Consider the following 18,279-nt stretch of genomic DNA (forward strand, 5'->3'; position numbering starts at 1 on the left):
CCCCCCCGGGATGCCCCAAAATACCCCCAGGACCCCCCCAAATCCCCCAGGATGCCCCAAAATACCCCCGGGACCCCCCTGGGACCCCCCCGACCCCCCCTGGGATGCCCCAAAATACCCCCAGGACCCCTCAATACCCCCTGGGATGCCCCAGAATACCCCCAGGACCCCCCTGGGATGCCCCAGAATACCCCCAGGACCCCCCTGGGACCCTCCCCGCCCCCCCCCGGGATGCCCCAAAATACCCCCAGGACCCCCCCGGGACCCCCCCAAATCCCCCAGGATGCCCCAAAATACCCCCGGGACCCCCCTGGGACCCCCCAACCCCCCCTGGGATGCCCCAAAATACCCCCAGGACCCCTCAACCCCCCCCTGGGATGCCCCAGAATACCCCCAGGACCCCCCTGGGACCCCCCAACCCCCCCTGGGACCCCCCCAAATCCCCCGGGATGCCCCAAAATACCCCCGGGACCCCCAAACCCCCCCCGGGATGCCCCAAAATACCCCCAGGAACCCCCTGGTACCCCCCAAAATCCCCCGGGATGCCCCAAAATCCCCCTCCCGACCTCCCAAGACCCCCCTGGGATGCCCCAAAATACCCCCAGGACCCCCCTGGGACCTCCCCAACCCCCCCTGGGATACCCCCAGGACCCCCTGGGACCCCCCAACCCCCTCCTGGGATGCCCCAAAATACCCCCAGGACCCCCCAACCCTCCCCGGGATGCCCCAAAATACCCACAGGACCCCCTGGGACCCCCTCAAACCCCCCTGGAACACCCCAAAATCCCCCCCCAGACCTCCCAAGACCCCCCCGGGATGCCCCAAAATACCCCCAGGACCCCCCAACCCCCCCCCGGGATCCCCCAAATACCTCCAGGACCCCTCAACCCCTCCTGGGATGCCCCAGAATACCCTCAGGACCCCCCTGGGATGCTCCAAAATACCCCCAGGACCCCCCACCCCCACCTGGGATGCCCCCAAATATCCCCAGGACCCCCTGGGACCCCCCAACCCCCCCTGGGATGCCCCAAAATACCCCCAGGACCCCTCAACCCCCCTGGGATGCCCCAAAATACCCCCAGGACCCCCTGGGACCCCCCAACCCCCTCCTGGGATGCCCCAAAATACCCCCAGGACCCCCCCGGGATGCCCCAAAATACCCACAGGACCCCCTGGGACCCCCTCAAACCCCCCTGGAACACCCCAAAATCCCCCCCACGACCTCCCAAGACCCCCCCGGGATGCCCCAAAATACCCCCAGGACCCCCCACCCCCCCCCCGGGATCCCCCAAATACCTCCAGGACCCCTCAACTCCTCCTGGGATGCCCCAGAATACCCTCAGGACCCCCCTGGGATGCTCCAAAATACCCCCAGGACCCCCCACCCCCACCTGGGATGCCCCCAAATATCCCCAGGACCCCCTGGGAGCCCCCAAATCCCCCCGGGATGCCCCAAGAGACCCCCAGGACCCCTCAACCCCTCCTGGGATGCCCCAGAATACGCCCAGGACCCTCTGGGACCCCCTCAACTTCCCCTGGAACACCCCAAAATCCCCCCCCAGACCTCCCAAGACCCCCCCGGGATGCCCCAAAATACCCCCAGGACCCCACAGCCCCCCCCCGGGATCCCCCAAATACCTCCAGGACCCCCCAAAATACCTCCTGGGATGTCCCCAAACCCCCCTGGGAACCCTCCCCCCAACCCCCCTCTGATGCCCTGGAACTCCCCAGTTCCTCCTGGGACCCCCCCAAGACCCCCTGAGTGCCCCCCTGGACCCCTCGGCACCCCCCAATTCCTCCTGACACCCCCCCTGGACCCCCCATTGCCCCCTAATCCCCTCCAGGAGCCTCTGGGACTCCCCAGTTCCTCCTGGGACCCCCCCAAGACCCCCTGAGTGCCCCCCTGGACCCCTCGGCACCCCCCAATTCCTCCTGACACCCCCCTGGACCCCCCCATTGCCCCCTAATCCCCCCCAGGAGCCTCTGGGACTCCCCAGTTCCTCTTGGGACCCCCCCCCCAGTTCCTCCTGGGACCCCCTGAGTGCCCCCCTGGACCCCTCGGCACCCCCCAATTCCCCCTGACACCCCCCTGGACCCCCCAATATCCCCCTGAAACCCCCTCCCCGGGCCCCCCCAAACCCTCTGTGGGACCCCCATCCCCCCTCCTCAAGCTGCAACCTCTGACCTGCGCCCCCGCCGGAGCGACCTCTGACCCCGCAACGAGAACCCTCTCCCGACGCCAGAAGTGACCTTTAATCTCCCCATTCAGCCCCACACCGTCACGGCGAGCTGAGCTTTCCCCCCCCCCCGCCGGCCCCGGGTCAATAAAGACCGCAGCGGTGCCGTTATCCTCCGGTGTCCGTTAATGGCGGCCGCTCCGCCCTCACTGCGCATGCGCGGAGGGCGCAGAGCGCATGCGCCGAGCGCCGCCGCGCCGCTCCGCGCATGCGCCGCCCATCGGATGCGGCTCTGCGCATGCGCACCCCGCTCCCCCGCCCCTCGGGCGCCGCTCTGCGCATGCGCACCCCGCTCCTCTCCCTCGGGTGCCTCTCTGCGCATGCGCGCCCGCTCCCCTCTCCTCGGACGCCGCTTTGTGCATGCGCACCCCGCTCCCCGCCCCTCGGGCGCCGCTCTGCGCATGCACACCCCCGCTCCCCCTCCCCTCGGGTGCCTCTCTGCGCATGCGCGGCGCGCGGGCGGGGGGGGCGCGCCAAGGAGCGGGCAGGGCGCCATCTTGTGGTGTCCGGCGGCCATTTTGTGGGGCAGGAGGCCGTGTTGGGGGTCAGAAGACCAAGTTGAGGGTCAGGAGGCCATGAAGCTGTGGGGCGGGAGGATCTATGGGGGGACAGGAGCCCAAATTGGGGTCCAGGCGGCCATTTTGGGGGAGAGGAGGCCGTGTTGGGGGTCAGGAGGCCGTGAAGCTGTGGGGCAGGAGGATGTATGGGGGGACAGGAGGCAAAATTGGGGTCCAGGCGACCATTTTGGGGGAGAGGAGGCTCTATGGGGTGGCAGGAGGCCAAGTTGTGGGGCAGGATGGCCTATGGGGGGGCAGGAGGCCGTGTTGTGGGTCAGGAGGCCGTCTTGGGGGTCAGAAGGCCAAGTTGGGGGTCAGGAGGCCATGAAGCTGTGGGGCAGGAGGATCTATGGGGTGCAGGAGGCCAAATCGGGGTCCAGGAGGCCAAGTTGGGGGGCAGGAGGCCATTTTGTGGGTCAGGGGGCTCTATGGGGTGGCAGGAGACCATGAAGTTTGGGGTCAGGAGGCTCTAGGCGGGAGCTGCAGGCCACGTTGTGGGTCAGGAGGCCGTGTTGGGGGTCAGAAGGCCAAGCTGTGGGTCAGGAGACCATGAAGTTGTGGGGCAGGAGGATCTATGGGGGGACAGGTGACCAAATTGGGGTCCAGGTGTCCATTTTGGGGGGCAGGAGGCTCTAGTGGGGGTCAGAAGGCCAAGTTGGGGGTCAGGAGGCCATGAAGCTGTGGGGCAGGAGGATGTGTGGGGGGACAGGAGCCCAAATTGGGGTCCAGGCGTCCATTTTGGTGGAGAGGAGGCTCTATGGGGTGGCAGGAGGCCAAGTTGTGGGGCAGGATGGCCTATGGGGGGGCAGGAGGCCGTGTTGTGGGTCAGGAGGCCGTCTTGGGAGTCAGAAGGCCAAGTTGGGGGTCAGGAGACCGTGAAGCTGTGGGGCAGGAGGATCTATGGGGTGCAGGAGGCCAAATCGGGGTCCAGGAGGCCAAGTTGTGGGGCAGGAGGCCATTTTGTGGGGCAGGGGGCTCTATGGGGTGGCAGGAGGCTCTAGAGGGGAGGTGGAGACCATGTTGTGGGGCAGGGGGTTGTGTTGGGGGTCAGGAGGCCATGAAGCTGTGGGGCAGGAGGATGTGTGGGGGGACAGGAGCCCAAATTGGGGTCCAGGTGGCCATTTTGGGGGGCAGGAGGCTCTATGGAGTGGCAGGAGGCCAAGTTGGGGGTCAGGAGGCCATGAAGTTTTGGGGCAGGAGGCCAAGTTGGGGGTCAGGAGGCCATGAAGCTGTGGGGCAGGAGGATGTATGGGGGGACAGGTGACCAAATTGGGGTCCAGGCGGCCATTTTGGTGGAGAGGAGGCTCTATGGGGTGGCAGGAGGCCAAGTTGTGGGGCAGGAGGCCAAGTTGGGGGTCAGGAGGCCATGAAGCTGTGGGGCAGGAGGATCTATGGGGGGACAGGAGCCCAAATTGGGGTCCAGGCGGCCATTTTGGGGGGCAGGAGGCTCTATGGAGTGGCAGGAGGCCAAGTTGGGGGGCCGCATTTTGGGGCAGGAGCTCAAGTTGGGGGGCAGGAGGCCATTTTGGGGGGCAGGAGGCCATGAAATTGGGGGGCAGGAGGCCATTTTGGGGGTCAGGAGGCCATGAAGTTGGGGGGCAGGAGGACAAGCTGGGGTCCAGGCGTCCATTTTGGGGGGTAGGAGGTCGAGTTGGGGGGCAGGAGGTCAAGTTGGGGGTCAGGAGGCCATGAAGTTGTGGGGCAGGAGGATCTATGGGGGGACAGGAGCCCAAATTGGGGTCCAGGCGGCCATTTTGGGGGTCAGGAGGCCAAGTTGGGGGTCAGGAGGCCATGAAGTTGGGGGGCAGGAGGCCAAGTTGGGGGGTCCAGGCGTCCATTTTGGGGGGCAGGAGGCTGAGTTGTGGGGCAGGAGGCCAAGTTGGGGGTCAGGAGGCCATGAAGCTGTGGGGCAGGAGGATCTATGGGGGGACAGGAGCCCAAATTGGGGTCCAGGCGGCCATTTTGGTGGAGAGGAGGCTCTATGGGGTGGCAGGAGGCCAAGTTGTGGGTCAGGAGGCCAAGCTGGGGGTCAGGAGGCCATGAAGCTGTGGGGCAGGAGGATCTTTGGGGGGCAGGAGACCAAACTGGGGTCCAGGCATCCATTTTGGGGGTCAGGAGGCCAAGTTGGGGGTCAGGAGGCCATGAAGTTGTGGGGCAGGTGTCCATTTTGGGGGGCAGTAGGCCATGAATTTGGGGGGCAGGAGGCCAAGTTGGGGGTCAGGAGGCTATGAAGCTGTGGGGCAGGAGGATCTATGGCGGGACAGGAGCCCAAATTGGGGTCCAGGTGGCCATTTTGGGGGGCAGGAGGCCAAGTTGGGGGGCAGGAGGACAAGCTGGGGTCCAGGCGTCCATTTTGGGGGGCAGGAGGTCGAGTTGTGGGGCAGGAGGTCGAGCTGGGGGGCAGGAGGTCAAGTTGTGGGTCAGGAGGCCCTACGTGGGGCAGAGACGGGCGGAAGTTGAGGAGATGTTTACTGACGCGGTTGAGATGAGGACCTACAACTGCGCCGGTGGGTTGAGCGCCCCGAAGGAGGTGGGTTGTCCTCTTCTCCTGCCCCACCCCACCGCCCCCCACCGCCGCCGTGGGGCAGAGGGCTGCGAAGGAGGTCCTCCTGAAGCGCCATGTGGGGCGCGTTCCCGATCAGCTGCCGTTGACGTTGGCCATGGGGTAAGTGCTGATGTCATCTTTGTCATGGAGACCCTTCCAGTGGACACTTCCTGCCCGAGGGGTGAAGGGGTTCTCCATCAACCCCCGGGGGGCGGCTGCAAAGGCTCATGGGAAGCCCCCTGCCCCACAACCAACTCCCCCACCCCCCCCCCACCCCGCTCCCCCCAACATTGGGGGCTGGAGATGGTGGGGACCACTTCTAAGGGGTCGAAGAACCTCAAAAGGTCCTCCTGAAGAGTTTTGGGTCACCCCCCGCGGGTGGGGCCGGAGAAGACGCGCGGGATTGGTCAAGGGGGGTGTGGTTGGCCAATCAGAAGGCAGAATGGGAGAAGGGCAGGTTCTTCTCCCCGATGTCCCACCCCTATAGTATCTCCTGTCCTCCTCCACCCCTTCGTCATTGGGCCACCCTCCGGTCCCGCCCCTCACCTCTCCTCCTCCGCCATAGGCAACCGGCCAATAGGAGGCCCAGGAGCGCCGCGACGCCGCCGGTCACGCAACCGCCCACCAATGGGATGAGCCGAGACCGCTCTTGGTTGAAAAAGAGACCACCGCCGCCGAAAAAAAAAAAAAAAAAGAGGTAAGTGACCATCTCCGCCCCACCACGTTCTCCACTTTTACCTTCTGGTTGACCCCCAAGTTGGGGGACCACCTGGGTTCCACCCCATAGATGAGGAGACACCAAAATTGGCTTCGTTGTCCCACCCCACCTCCAAAAAAGCCCATTTTTGCCCCATTTTGAGGTCCCGACGTGCCACCAGAAGGTCCTTCTGCCCAACAGTGTCCCTCACAACCTTCTCCAAGACCTTCTGAGCACCATGAAGGTCCCCAAAGTTTTCAAGACTGCGGTTGGGTGGGTGGGAGGACCTCACCTCGGTGGTGACCATCATGGCGTGGCCGAACGGAGATGTGGTCCACCCATCCACCTCCAAAAAAGCCCATTTTCCCCCATTTTGAGGTCCTGATGTGCCACCAGAAGGTCCTTCTGCCCAGCAGTGTCCCTGTCAACCTTCTCCAAGACCTTCTGAGCACCATGAAGGTCCCGAAGATCTTCAAGGCCGCGGTTGGGTGGGTGGGAGGACCTCACCTTGGTGGTGACCATCATGGTGTGGCTCAACAGGGATGTGGTCCACCCATCCACCTCCAAAAAAGCCCATTTTCCCCCATTTTGAGGTCCCGACGTGCCACCAGAAGGTCCTTCTGGCCAACAGTGTCCCTGTCAACCTTCTCCAAGACCTTCTGAGCACCATGAAGGTCCCGAAGATCTTCAAGGCCGCGGTTGGGTGGGTGGGAGGACCTCACCTTGGTGGTGACCATCATGGTGTGGCTCAACAGGGATGTGGTCCACCCATCCACCTCCAAAAAAGCCCATTTTCCCCCATTTTGAGGTCCCGACGTGCCACCAGAAGGTCCTTCTGCCCAACGGTGTCCTACACAACCTTCTCCAAGACCTTCTGAGCACCATGAAGGTCCCCAAGATCTTCAAGGCCGCGGTTGGGTGGGTGGGAGGACCTCACCTCGGTGGTGACCATCATGGCGTGGCCGAACGGAGATGTGGTCCACCCATCCACCTCCAAAAAAGCCCATTTTCCCCCATTTTGAGGTCCCGACGTGCCACCAGAAGGTCCTTCTGCCCAACGATGTCCTACACAACCTTCTCCAAGACCTTCTGAGCACCATGAAGGTCCCAAAGATCTTCAAGGCCGCGGTTGGGTGGGTGGGAGGACCTCACCTCGGTGGTGACCATCATGGTGTGGCTCAACAGGGATGTGGTCCACCCATCCACCTCCAAAAAAGCCCATTTTCCCCCATTTTGAGGTCCCGACGTGCCACCAGAAGGTCCTTCTGCCCAACGATGTCCTACACAACCTTCTCCAAGACCTTCTGAGCACCATGAAGGTCCCCAAGATCTTCAAGGCCGCGGTTGGGTGGGTGGAGGACCTCACCTCGGTGGTGACCATCATGGCGTGGCCGAACGGAGATATGGTCCACCCATCCACCTCTAAAAAAGCCCATTTTCCCCCATTTTGAGGTCCCGACGTGCCACCAGAAGGTCCTTCTGGCCAACAGTGTCCCTCACAACCTTCTCCAAGACCTTCTGAGCACCATGAAGGTCCCCAAGATCTTCAAGGCCGCGGTTGGGTGGGTGGGAGGACCTCACCTTGCGTGGTGACCATCATGGCGTGGCTGAACGGGGATGGGATCCACCTATCACCGAGCTTCTCCTCGTAGCGGCAGGAGAAGCGGCCACTGGTGAGGGTGGCTTTGGCCACCGGGATGCTGAAGAGGGCGCGGTCCCTGGTGGTGGCCTCCCAAAATTGTTCGGCGCCATCTTTGTAGAAGGAGAAGTTGCGGTGGGCGGTGGGACCGGAGGCCACGCAGGTGAGGACCAAGGGGTCGCCGTCATGGACTTCTCCGGATGGGGGGTCCAGGAGCAAAGCAGGTTGGGAAGGAAGGTCTGAGGAGGTGGGTGGGGAGAGAAGAAGAGTCATCTTCAGGAGAAGGTGGAGCTCCCGGTCGTGAAAAGATGGATCTCATGGTCATGGTGGAACTCATGGTCATGGTGGAACTCATGGTCATGAGAAGGGGGAGCTCATGGTCATGAGAAGGTGAAGGTCAGGTCATGGTGGAACTCATGGTCATGATGGAACTCATGGTCATGAGAAGGGGGAGCTCATGGTCATGGTGGAACTCATGGTCATGGTGGAACTCATGGTCATGAGAAGGTGGAGCTCATGGTCATGGTGGAACTCATGGTCATGAGAAGGTGGAGCTCATGGTCACGAGAAGGTGGAACTCGTGGTCATGAGGTGGTGGAGCTCATGGACATGATGGAACACATGGTCATGGTGGAACTCGTGGTCATGAGAAGGTGGAGCTCATGGACATGGTGGAACTCATGGTCATGATGGAACTCATGGTCATGAGAAGGTGGAACTCATGGTCATGATGGAACTCATGGTCATGAGAAGGTGGAGCTCATGGTCATGATGGAACACACGGTCATGGTGGAACTCGTGGTCATGAGAAGGTGGAGCTCATGGACATGGTGGAACTCATGGTCATGATGGAACTCATGGTCATGAGAAGGTGGAGCTCATGGTCACGAGAAGGTGGAACTCGTGGTCATGAGGTGGTGGAGCTCATGGTCATGGTGGAACTCATGGTCATGGTGGAACTCATGTTCATGAGAAGGTGGAGCTCATGGTCATGGTGTAGCTCATGGTCATGAGAAGGTGCAGCTCATGGTCACGAGAAGGTGGAACTCATGGTCATGAGAAGATAGAGTTCATGGTCATGGTGGAACTCATGGTCATGGTGGAACTCATGGTCATGATGGAACTCAAGGTCATGAGAAGATGAAACTCGTGGTCATGGTGGAACTCGTGGTCATGAGAAGATGAAACTCGTGGTCATGGTGGAACTCGTGGTCACGAGAAGATGGAACTCATGGTCACAGGGAGATGGAACTTCATCACAAGAAGATGAAACCCATCATCACAAGAAGACGGAGCTCACGAGAAGATGAAAGTCATGGTCACGAGAAGATGAAATTCATCATCATGAGGAGATGAAACTCGTGAGCAAATGGATCTCATCGTCACGAGATGAAACTCATGGTCACGAGAAGATGCAGCTCATCATCGTGAGCCTCCTGAACCCGTCATCATGTGGCTTTTGGGGGGTCACCATGAGGTGCTGAGCCATCATCTCCTTTTTGGGGGGCCACCATGAGGTTCTGAACCATCCTCACATTTTTGGGGGGCCACCATGAGGTTCTGAGCCATCCTCACTTTTTTGGGGGGCCACCATGAGGTTCTGAACCATCCTCACGTTTTTTTGGGGGCCACCATGAGGTTCTGAGCCATAATCACGTCATTTTTGGAGGGCCACCATGAGGTTCTGGACCATCCTCATGTCATTTTTGGGGGGCCACCATGAGGTTCTGAACCATCCTCATGTCATTTTTGTGGAGCCACCATGAGGTTCTGAGCCATCCTCATGTCATTTTTGGGGGGCCACCATGAGGTTCTGAACCATCCTCATGTCATTTTTGGGGGGCCACCATGAGGTTCTGAGCCATCCTCTCCTTTTTGGAGGGCCACCATGAGGTTCTGGACCATCCCCATGTCATTTTTGGGGGGCCACCATGAGGTTCTGAACCATCCTCACGTTTTTTGGGGGGCCACCATGAGGTTCTGAGCCATAATCACGTCATTTTTGGGGGGCCACCATGAGGTTCTGGACCATCCCCATGTCATTTTTGGGGGGCCACCATGAGGTTCTGAGCCATCCTCACTTTTCTGGGGGGGCACCATGAGGTTCTGAACCATCCTCATGTTTTTTGGAGGGCCACCATGAGGTTCTGAGCCATCCTCACGTTTTTTGGGGGGGCACCATGAGGTTCTGAACCATCCTCACGTTTTTTGGGGGGCCACCATGAGGTTCTGAACCATCCTCATATCATTTTTGGGGGGCCACCATGAGGTTCTGAGCCATAATCACGTCATTTTTGGGGGGCCACCATGAGGTTCTGAACCATCCTCATATCATTTTTGGGGGGCCACCATGAGGTTCTGAATCATCCTCTCCTTTTTGGAGGGCCACCATGAGGTTCTGAGCCATCCTCACTTTTTTGGGGGGGCACCATGAGGTTCTGAGCCATCCTCATGTTTTTTGGGGGGCCACCATGAGGTTCTGGACCATCCTCATGTCATTTTTGGGGGGCCACCATGAGGTTCTGAACCATCCTCATGTTTTTTGGGGGGGGCACCATGAGGTTCTGAACCATCCTCACGTTTTTTGGGGGGCCACCATGAGGTTCTGAACCATAATCACGTCATTTTTGGGGGGCCACCATGAGATCCTGAACCATCACCGCATTTTTGGGGCTCCACCACCGCCTCGGAGCTCCGGAGGAGCTTCTTTTGGCCGTTTCAGAAGCCCCCGAAACTTCTTTTCCACCATTTTAAGTTGTCCTCTGCAGGAGAAGGATGAACCCGGGGGTGGTTTCAACCGTTTTTTCGTCATTTCCTCCTCCCCCCCCCCCTCGATTTTGGCATTTTGAGGCCAAAGTTTGAATTTCTCGATGGAATTGATGAACATCTCTGGACTTACCCTTCACCGTAACCTCCACCATTTGACTTGGAGGGGACGGCACCCACGTCCCATCCACCTCTTCTTCTACCCGACAACGAAATTGTCCGCTCCATCTTCTGGGGCTTCGGTGGAAGAAGAGTTGAGCGCCGTTTCCTGTTGTCTTCTTCTCCGCTCCCTCGTGACCTTCCGGGATCTCCTCCCCGTTCCTGTAGAAGCGAAACCTCAACTGAAAGTCTTCTCTGATGGTCACGCAGGTGAGGTTCAAGGGGGCTTCTTCGCTCACCACCCCACCGGGAGGGTGGACTTCCAAGCGTGGAGGTGGCGCCACCTCTGGAGAGGAGAAAAAAACCCACCTTAAACCCGTCGATTTTAGGCAAAAAAAAAAGAAAAAAAAACGGTGAGGGGTTGAGGTGGGAGAGGAAGAGGTGGCCCAACTTGGCTTCTTCTCCACCCTCCGAGAAGGTCCAAGTGAAGGTGTCTCCATCTAGATGGGCTTCGTGGTGGGTTTTTGGCCATGTCTGTGTCCCCCCCCCCCAAAATTTTGGATTTATCTCCCCCAAAAAACCCCACCCCACCCACCGTTACCTTTCACGAGGACCTCCACGGTGGGGCTGAGGTAGGAGGAGATCCAACGACCTTCGGTTTTCTCCTCGTAGCCGCAGCTGAAGTTGCCCGTGTGGTTCTGACCGCTCTCCGTCCTCACCTTCAGCTGAGTTTGGGTGACCTCCGTCGTCCCGGTGAGGTCACCGGTGACCTCCACCTTCTCCCGGTACAAGTGGAACCTCCTCTCGGCCTCCCCCGGTGGGGCCGCGCAGAAGAAGACGAGGGTTTGACCAACGATGGTGACGCCGGTTGAAGGCTTCAAGGCCAACGTGGGTTGAGGTGGGTGGTCTACACCAGGAGAGAAGAAACCCCCCAAATAGGGATTTTTTGGAGGGGGCGGTCAACCTCTTCCACCCCACCCCACCCCCCCCCAACCGTTGGGGGGTCAAATTTAAGGAGAAAACTGCCGCTTTTGGGGCTGGGAAGGAAGAACGGGCGGATGGAGGAAGGTGGGATGGAGAAGACAAGGTGGGGAGGTCAAGGAGGTGGCATCTCACCTACCTTTTACGCTGAGGACGATGGATTTGCTCTCCTGGGAGCGGATGAGACGACGGAACCGGTTGAGGACGGTGTAGGTACAGGCGTGCCACCCGCCGTCCTTAGGACCGGTGACGTTGAAGCTGTAGATGGAGGTCCTCCTCGTGGTCCTGACGTCCGCCGCCCACCCACTCGTCCCCGAAAACTGGAACCCTTGGATCTTCTCCTTGGACCAAGGAGCGACGCACCGGATGGAGACGGTGTCTCCGATGAGGTATTCCATCTTCTCCGGCGTCACGGTGATGTTGGGAGGAGGAGGTGGAAGATCTGGAGATGGTTGGGAGGGGGGGGGGAGGTCACGGTGGTGGTGGCTTGGACGTCACCGAACCTCTGGAGATGAGGTGGGACCCGTTGGACGTTGCGGTGGGGGAGAGCTTTTTGAAGGCCCCCGAACGGTTTGGGTTCAAAGAGGGGGTTCAGCCCAAAATGATCCTGGAGGAGATGGGGGGGGTTGGGTGGGTTTGAGGGGTCTACCAGAACCTTGCGATGGGTCAAGAAGCCCAACTTGGAGCAGATGGAGGAGAAACCACCCGATTTGTGTAAAAACGGTCATTTTTGGTGTGGGGGGGAGATGAGAGAGGAGGAGGTGGAGGAGAAACCACCCGATTTGTCTAAAAACGGTCATTTTGGTGGATGGAGGAGATGAGAGAGGACCTGATGGAGGAGAAACCACCCAATTCTGCTAAAAATGGCTATTTTGGTGGATGGAGGAGATGAGAGAGGTCCTGATGGAGGAGAAACCACCTGATTTGGGCTAAAAATGGCTATTTTTGGGGTTTGGTGGAGGTGAGAGAGGAGGAGGTGGAGGAGAAACCACCCGATTTGTCTAAAAATGGTCATTTTGGTGGACGGAGGAGATGAGAGAGGACCTGATGGAGGAGAAACCACCCGATTCTTCTAAAAACGGGTATTTTGGTGGATGGAGGAGATGAGGGAGGTCCTGATGGAGGAGAAACCACCTGATTTGGGCTAAAAATGGCTATTTTTGGGGTTTGGTGGAGATGAGAGAGGAGGAGGTGGAGGAGAAACCACCCGATTTGTCTAAAAACGGTCATTTTGGTGGAAGGAGGAGATGAGAGAGGACCTGGTGGAGGAGAAACCACCCAATTCTCCTAAAAACGGGTATTTTGGTGGCTGGAGGAGATGAGAGAGGTCCTGATGGAGGAGAAACCACCTGATTTGGGCTAAAAATGGTCATTTTTGGTGTGTGGAGGAGATGAGAGAGGAGGAGGTGGAGGAGAAACCACCTGATTTGTCTAAAAATGGTCATTTTGGTGGATGGAGGAGATGAGAGAGGACCTGATGGAGGAGAAACCACCCAATTCTCCTAAAAATGGGTATTTTGGTGGATGGAGGAGATGAGAGAGGTCCTGATGGAGGAGAAACCACCTGATTTGGGCTAAAAATGGCTATTTTTGGGGTTTGGTGGAGATGAGAGAGGAGGAGGTGGAGGAGAAACCACCCGATTTGTCTAAAAATGGTCATTTTGGTGGACGGAGGAGATGAGAGAGGACCTGATGGAGGAGAAACCACCTGATTTGGGCTAAAAATGGCTATTTTTGGGGTTTGGTGGAGGTGAGAGAGGACCTGATGTAGGAGAAACCACCCGATTCTCCAAAAACGGGTATTTTGGTGGATGGAGGAGATGAGAGAGGACCTGGTGGAGGAGAAACCACCTGATTTGGGCTAAAAATGGCTATTTTTGGGGTTTGGTGGAGATGAGAGAGGACCTGATGGAGGAGAAACCCCCCGATTTGTCTAAAAACGGTCATTTTTGGTTCCCAAAAATTCGTTACCTGAAGGCGACGCCGGCGGGAGAAGGATCTGGAAGGAGGCTGGAAGAGAGGAGGGGGAGGGGTGAGAGAGGGGCATGCTGGGAAGGGGGTGGGGTGGGGTGGGGAGAAGGTTCCGGAAAAAAAAAAAAAGCAAAAAAGAGGAGAAAAAGGGGAAAAAGAGAAGAGGGGAAAAGGAAGAAAAAGGGGGAAAAAAAGGGGTGAGGAATGGGGGGAAAAGGGGGAAAAGGGCGGAGGAATGGGGGAAATGGGAAGAAATGGGGGGAAAAGGGGAGAAATGGGGGAAAAAGGGAAGGAATGGGGGGAAAAAAGGAAGGAATGGGGAAAAAAGTGAAGAAATGGGGAAAAAAGGGAAGAAATGGGGAAAAAAGGGAAGAAATCGGCAAAAAAAGGGAAGAAATCGGCCAAAAAAAAAAGGAAGGGAATGGGGGGAAAGGGGAAGGAATGGGGGGAAAAGTGAAGAAATGGGGAAAAAAGGAAAGGAATGGGAAAAAGGGAAGGAATCGGGGAAAAAAGGGAAGGAATCGGGGAAAAAAGGGAAGGAATCGGGGAAAAAAGTGAAGAAATCGGGGGAAAAAGTGAAGAAATCGGGGAAAAAAGTGAAGGAATCGGGAAAAAAGTGAAGAAATCGGGGAAGAGCGAAGGAATTGGGGAAAAGCGAAGGAATCCGGGAAAAAAGCCATGAAATGGGGGAAAAAAGCCATGAAATGGGGTGCGGGAGGAAAGGGACGGGGGGAAAAAAGCGAAGAAATGGGGGAAAAAGTGGAGAAATTGGGAAAAAGCGAAGAAATCGGGGGGGAAAAAGGGAAGGAATTTGGGGGGAAGCGAAGGAATGGGGGGAAAAGCCAAAAAACGGGGAAAAAAGCGAAGGAATGGGGGGAAAAGTGGAGGAATGGGGGAGTAAAAGCCAGGAAATGGGGAAAAAAGCCAAGAAATGGGAAAAAAAGCCAAGAAATGGGGTAAAAAAGCCAAGAATTGGGGAAAAAAGCCAGGAATTGGGGAAAAGAGCCCAGAAATGGGGAAAAAAATCCAAGAAATGGGGAAAAAAGCTAAGAATTGGGGAAAAAAGCCCGGAAGTGAGGAAAAAAGCCAGGAATTGGGGAAAAAAGTCTGGAATTGGGGAAAAAAGTCAGGAATTGGGGAAAAAAGTCAGGAATTGGGGAAAAGAGCCCAGAAATGGGGAAAAAAATCCAAGAAATGGGGAAAAAAGCCAGGAATTGGGGAAAAAAGCCCGGAAGTGAGGAAAAAAGCCAGGAATTGGGGAAAAAAGTCAGGAATTGGGGAAAAAAGTCAGGAATTGGGGAAAAGAGCCCAGAAATGGGGAAAAAAAAATCCGAGAAATGGGGAAAAAAAGCCAAAAAAAGGGTGAAAAGTGAAGGAATGGGGGGGGGGGGGAGTAAAGGAATGGGGAGAAAAGCAAAGAAATGGGGGGAAAAGCGAAGAAATTGGGAAAAAAGGGAAGGAATGGAGGGAAAAAGCAAAGGAATTGGGGGGGAAATCCAGGAAATGGGGAAAAAAGCCAGGAATTGGGGAAAAAAGCCAGGAAGAGGGGAAAAAAGTCAGGAATTGGGGAAAAAAGTCAGGAATTGGGGAAAAAAGTCAGGAATTGGGGAAAAAAGTCAGGAAGAGGGGAAAAAAGTCAGGAAGAGGGGAAAAGAGCCCAGAAATGGGGAAAAAAATCCAAGAAATGGGGAAAAAAGCTAAGAATTGGGGAAAAAAGCCCGGAAGTGAGGAAAAAAGCCAGGAATTGGGGAAAAAAGTCAGGAATTGGGGAAAAAAGTCAGGAATTGGGGAAAAGAGCCCAGAAATGGGGAAAAAAATCCAAGAAATGGGGAAAAAAGCCAGGAAGTGGGGAAAAAAGCCAGGAATTGGGGAAAAAAGCCAGGAAGTGAGGAAAAAAGCCAGGAATTGGGGAAAAGAGCCCAGAAATGGGGAAAAAATCCAAGAAATGGGGAAAAAAGCCAGGAAATGGGGAAAAAAGCCAGGAATTGGGGAAAAAAGCCAAGAATAGGGGGAAAAATCCAAGAAATGGGGGAAAAAAGTGCCAATCTGGGAAAAAAGTGTCTATTTGGTGGCAAAGAAGACCTCGAGGGGGGGAAAAAAAAGCGGGAAAAAGGGGAAGAGACGGAGAAATCGGTGGAGATATGTGGGAGGAGGTGACCCCACGAGCACGGAAACGGGTGGAAAAGCGTCGGGATAGGGAAAAGCGGGCGGGATGGAGGAGGAGGAGACGGAGGACTCACCGAGCAGAGGGATGAGACGAAGGTGCTCCATGGCGGGTGGTGGCCTCTTCTTCTGCGGGGACAGGGAACATCTCCTTCCCCTTCGGAATGCGGCCGGTGGCTCCTCCGTCACGTGCGCCGGACGCGAAAGGCCCTAAAAAAAGAGGAAAAACTCCCCCAAATTGAGCAGAAATTGCGCCATCTCCACCGCTGTGGTCAAAGCCGAGGTCCGGATGGCGTCACCGATGTCCCCTCGTGGACGCGGCGGCGCCTGCGGTGATGCGGTTGGTGGGGTTTTAGTTGGAAAACGGGAGGGAAAAACTTGGGGAAAATGGCAACTCCCAAGCGGGAGCTGTTGGGTTGTCCCCCGAGGAGAGGACGCAGGAGATGGAGCCTTTGTGGTTGGCCGCGGTTTTGAGGGGAGAACCCCGAATTTGGTTGATTTCACCAACTGGAGCTTCTTTGAGGTTCTCCAGAAGAGCGCTTTTTTTTTTGGGGGGGGGGGGGTGGGGTGAGGAGAGAAAAAGAGGTTAAAAACGTAACTTTTGGGGCTCGTCCTGGGGTGGAGATGACCAGGAGAAGCGTCTGAGGAGCGAAGGTTCAACCCAGCGTGGAGAAGAACCTCCAGCCGTCCCCCCCTTTTGAGGACCGCGTGGTGGATCCATCTCCTTTCTGATGGTTTTTTTTTTTTGGTGGTGGTTCGATTCAGTGATGAAAGCGGTTGAGAAAAACCCAACTCAGCCCAACGCGACCGCCGGGAGAAGACACGACCCATCCCCCCATCCCCCCATCCCCCTCCTCCATCCTTGGTGGCATCTGCTGAGCGTTGAAATTTACGGGATTTGGAGGAAATAAAAGGACAGTTTTACTTCCCCATTCTTGAGGAACCTCAAGGGTGGAGCAGAAGTTCCTCTTGGCGAGGTCAAGCTCGGCGTCCCCGTTGGCCACGAGGTGGTGAATCATTGTTTCAAGGGAGGTGTCATCTGGTGGTTTTTTGGTTTCTCTCTCTCATTTTTTTTTTTTTTTCTCCCCGAAAATCGTTGCGATTCGGTCAACGATTGGAATCAGGAACTCTGGAGGACCATCGGTGGGGAGATGGAGGAGAAGGCATCGGCACCGGCCGCACGGCTGCGCCGCTCTCCTGGATTTGGGGGCAGTGTGGGAGGTTGGGAAGGTCTTGAAGATGAGTTGAGGGCTCCAAGATGAGTCGTGGTCAGTGTCACAGGGGCCACCGAGGGACAACGGGGTCAACGTCACCAGTGGGCTCCAAGGGACACCGTGGCCATCACCACTGATGGGTTCCAGTGTGGCCATTGTTACTGGTGGGCTCTAAGGGACAATGTGGCCATGGTCACGGGTGGCTTCCAAGGGATGATGTGGTCATCATCACTGGTGAGCTCCAAGGGACAATGTGGTTGTCACTGGTGGGCTCCAGTGTGGCCATCACTGGTGGGCTCCAAGGGACAATGTGGCCATCGTCACTGGTGGGCTTCAGTGTGGCCATCACTGGTGGGCTCCAAGGGACAATGTGGTTGTCACTGGTGGGCTTCAGTGTGGCCATCGTCACTAGTGGGCTCCAAGGAACGATGTGGTCATGGTCATGGGTGGCTTCCAAGGGACGATGTGGTCATCATCACTGGTGGGCCCAAGGGACAACGCGGTCGTCACTGGTGGGCTTCAGTGTGGCCATCACTGGTGGGCCCCAAGGGACACCATGGCCATCGTCACTGGTGGGCTCCAGTGTGGCCATCGTCACTGGTGGGCCCCAAGGGACAATGTGGCCATCGTCACTGGTGGGCTCCAGTGTGGCCATCATCACTGGTGGGCCCCAAGGGACAATGTGGCCATCGTCACTGGTGGGCTCCAGTGTGGCCATCGTCACTGGTGGGCTCCAAGGGACAATGTGGTTGTCACTGGTGGGCTTCAGTGTGGCCATTGTCACTGGTGGGCTCCAAGGAATGATGTGGTCATGGTCATGGGTGGCTTCCAAGGGACGATGTGGTCATCATCACTGGTGAGCTCCAAGGGACAATGTGGTTGTCACTGGTGGGCTTCAGTGTGGCCATCGTCACTGGTGGGCCCCAAGGGACAATGTGGCCATCGTCACTGGTGGGCTCCAGTGTGGCCATCGTCACTGGTGGGCTCCAAGGGACACCATGGCCATCGTCACTGGTGGGCCCCAAGGGACAATGTGGCCATCGTCACTGGTGGGCTCCGGTGTGGCCATCGTCACTGGTGGGCTCCAAGGGACAATGTGGCCATCGTCACTGGTGGGCTCCAAGGAACGATGTGGTCATGGTCATGGGTGGCTTCCAAGGGATGATGTGGTCATCATCACTGGTGGGCCCCAAGGGACAATGTGGTTGTCACTGGTGGGCTCCAGTGTGGCCATCACTGGTGGGCTCCAAGGGACAATGTGGTTGTCACTGGTGGGCTCCAGTGTGGCCGTCACTGGTGGGCTCCAAGGGACAATGTGGTTGTCACTGGTGGGCTCCAGTGTGGCCATCGTCACTGGTGGGCCCCAAGGGACAATGTGGCCATCGTCACTGGTGGGCTCCAGTGTGGCCA

At 57.6% G+C, this 18,279-nt stretch overlaps 2 protein-coding genes and 2 long non-coding RNA genes across 5 annotated transcripts; 2 read left to right on the forward strand and 2 right to left on the reverse strand.

Moving 5' to 3' along the window:
- Window positions 1-130: 130 nt before the first annotated feature.
- On the reverse strand, window positions 131-2,458 carry LOC309684655 (uncharacterized protein; the record flags this gene model as incomplete). The annotated part of the gene is made up of 4 exons (XM_082500524.1): window positions 131-140; window positions 695-712; window positions 1,054-2,250; window positions 2,388-2,458. 4 exons carry the CDS (start codon window positions 2,456-2,458, stop codon window positions 131-133), a joined length of 1,296 nt encoding a protein of 431 aa, XP_082356650.1.
- Window positions 2,459-5,120: 2,662 nt separating this feature from the next.
- LOC309684652 lies at window positions 5,121-6,160 on the forward strand. Its single transcript, XR_014270320.1, has 3 exons — window positions 5,121-5,181; window positions 5,222-5,459; window positions 5,905-6,160. It is a non-coding gene; the product is annotated as an uncharacterized lncRNA (long non-coding RNA).
- LOC309684651 (immunoglobulin superfamily member 1-like) lies at window positions 5,377-16,187 on the reverse strand. 2 transcript variants are annotated; one of them, XM_082500521.1, is made up of 8 exons: window positions 15,733-16,187; window positions 13,493-13,531; window positions 11,661-11,963; window positions 11,142-11,447; window positions 10,575-10,886; window positions 7,618-7,914; window positions 5,886-5,987; window positions 5,377-5,509 (listed from the first exon to the last, which is right to left on the reverse strand). In XM_082500521.1, the coding sequence occupies exons 1-8, from the start codon at window positions 15,761-15,763 to the stop codon at window positions 5,433-5,435; spliced, it is 1,467 nt and encodes a 488-aa protein (XP_082356647.1). In that variant the 5' UTR covers window positions 15,764-16,187; the 3' UTR covers window positions 5,377-5,432. The 2 variants fall into 2 exon arrangements, with proteins under 2 accessions (XP_082356647.1, XP_082356648.1); XM_082500522.1 differs by lacking the exon at window positions 13,493-13,531.
- LOC309684653 lies at window positions 11,047-16,784 on the forward strand. Its single transcript, XR_014270321.1, has 4 exons — window positions 11,047-11,056; window positions 11,213-11,438; window positions 11,763-11,910; window positions 16,280-16,784. It is a non-coding gene; the product is annotated as an uncharacterized lncRNA (long non-coding RNA).
- Window positions 16,785-18,279: the final 1,495 nt, after the last annotated feature.

This window comes from Vanellus vanellus (assembly GCF_965231255.1).
Source record: "Vanellus vanellus genome assembly, contig: HAP1_SCAFFOLD_668, whole genome shotgun sequence".
NCBI classification, from domain to species: domain Eukaryota; kingdom Metazoa; phylum Chordata; class Aves; order Charadriiformes; family Charadriidae; genus Vanellus; species Vanellus vanellus.

Bases quoted from the DNA above. Each gene is read 5' to 3' on its own strand.
- LOC309684651 (XM_082500521.1), bottom strand. From the start codon at position 15,763: ATGGAGCACCTTCGTCTCATCCCTCTGCTCG. The intron at 13,532-15,732 runs GTGAGTCCTCCG...CCTCTCTTCCAG, and splicing joins TCGTCTCATCCCTCTGCTCG to CCTCCTTCCAGATCCTTCTC. The intron at 11,448-11,660 runs GTAGGTGAGATG...CTCCTGGTGTAG, and splicing joins CATCGTCCTCAGCGTAAAAG to ACCACCCACCTCAACCCACG.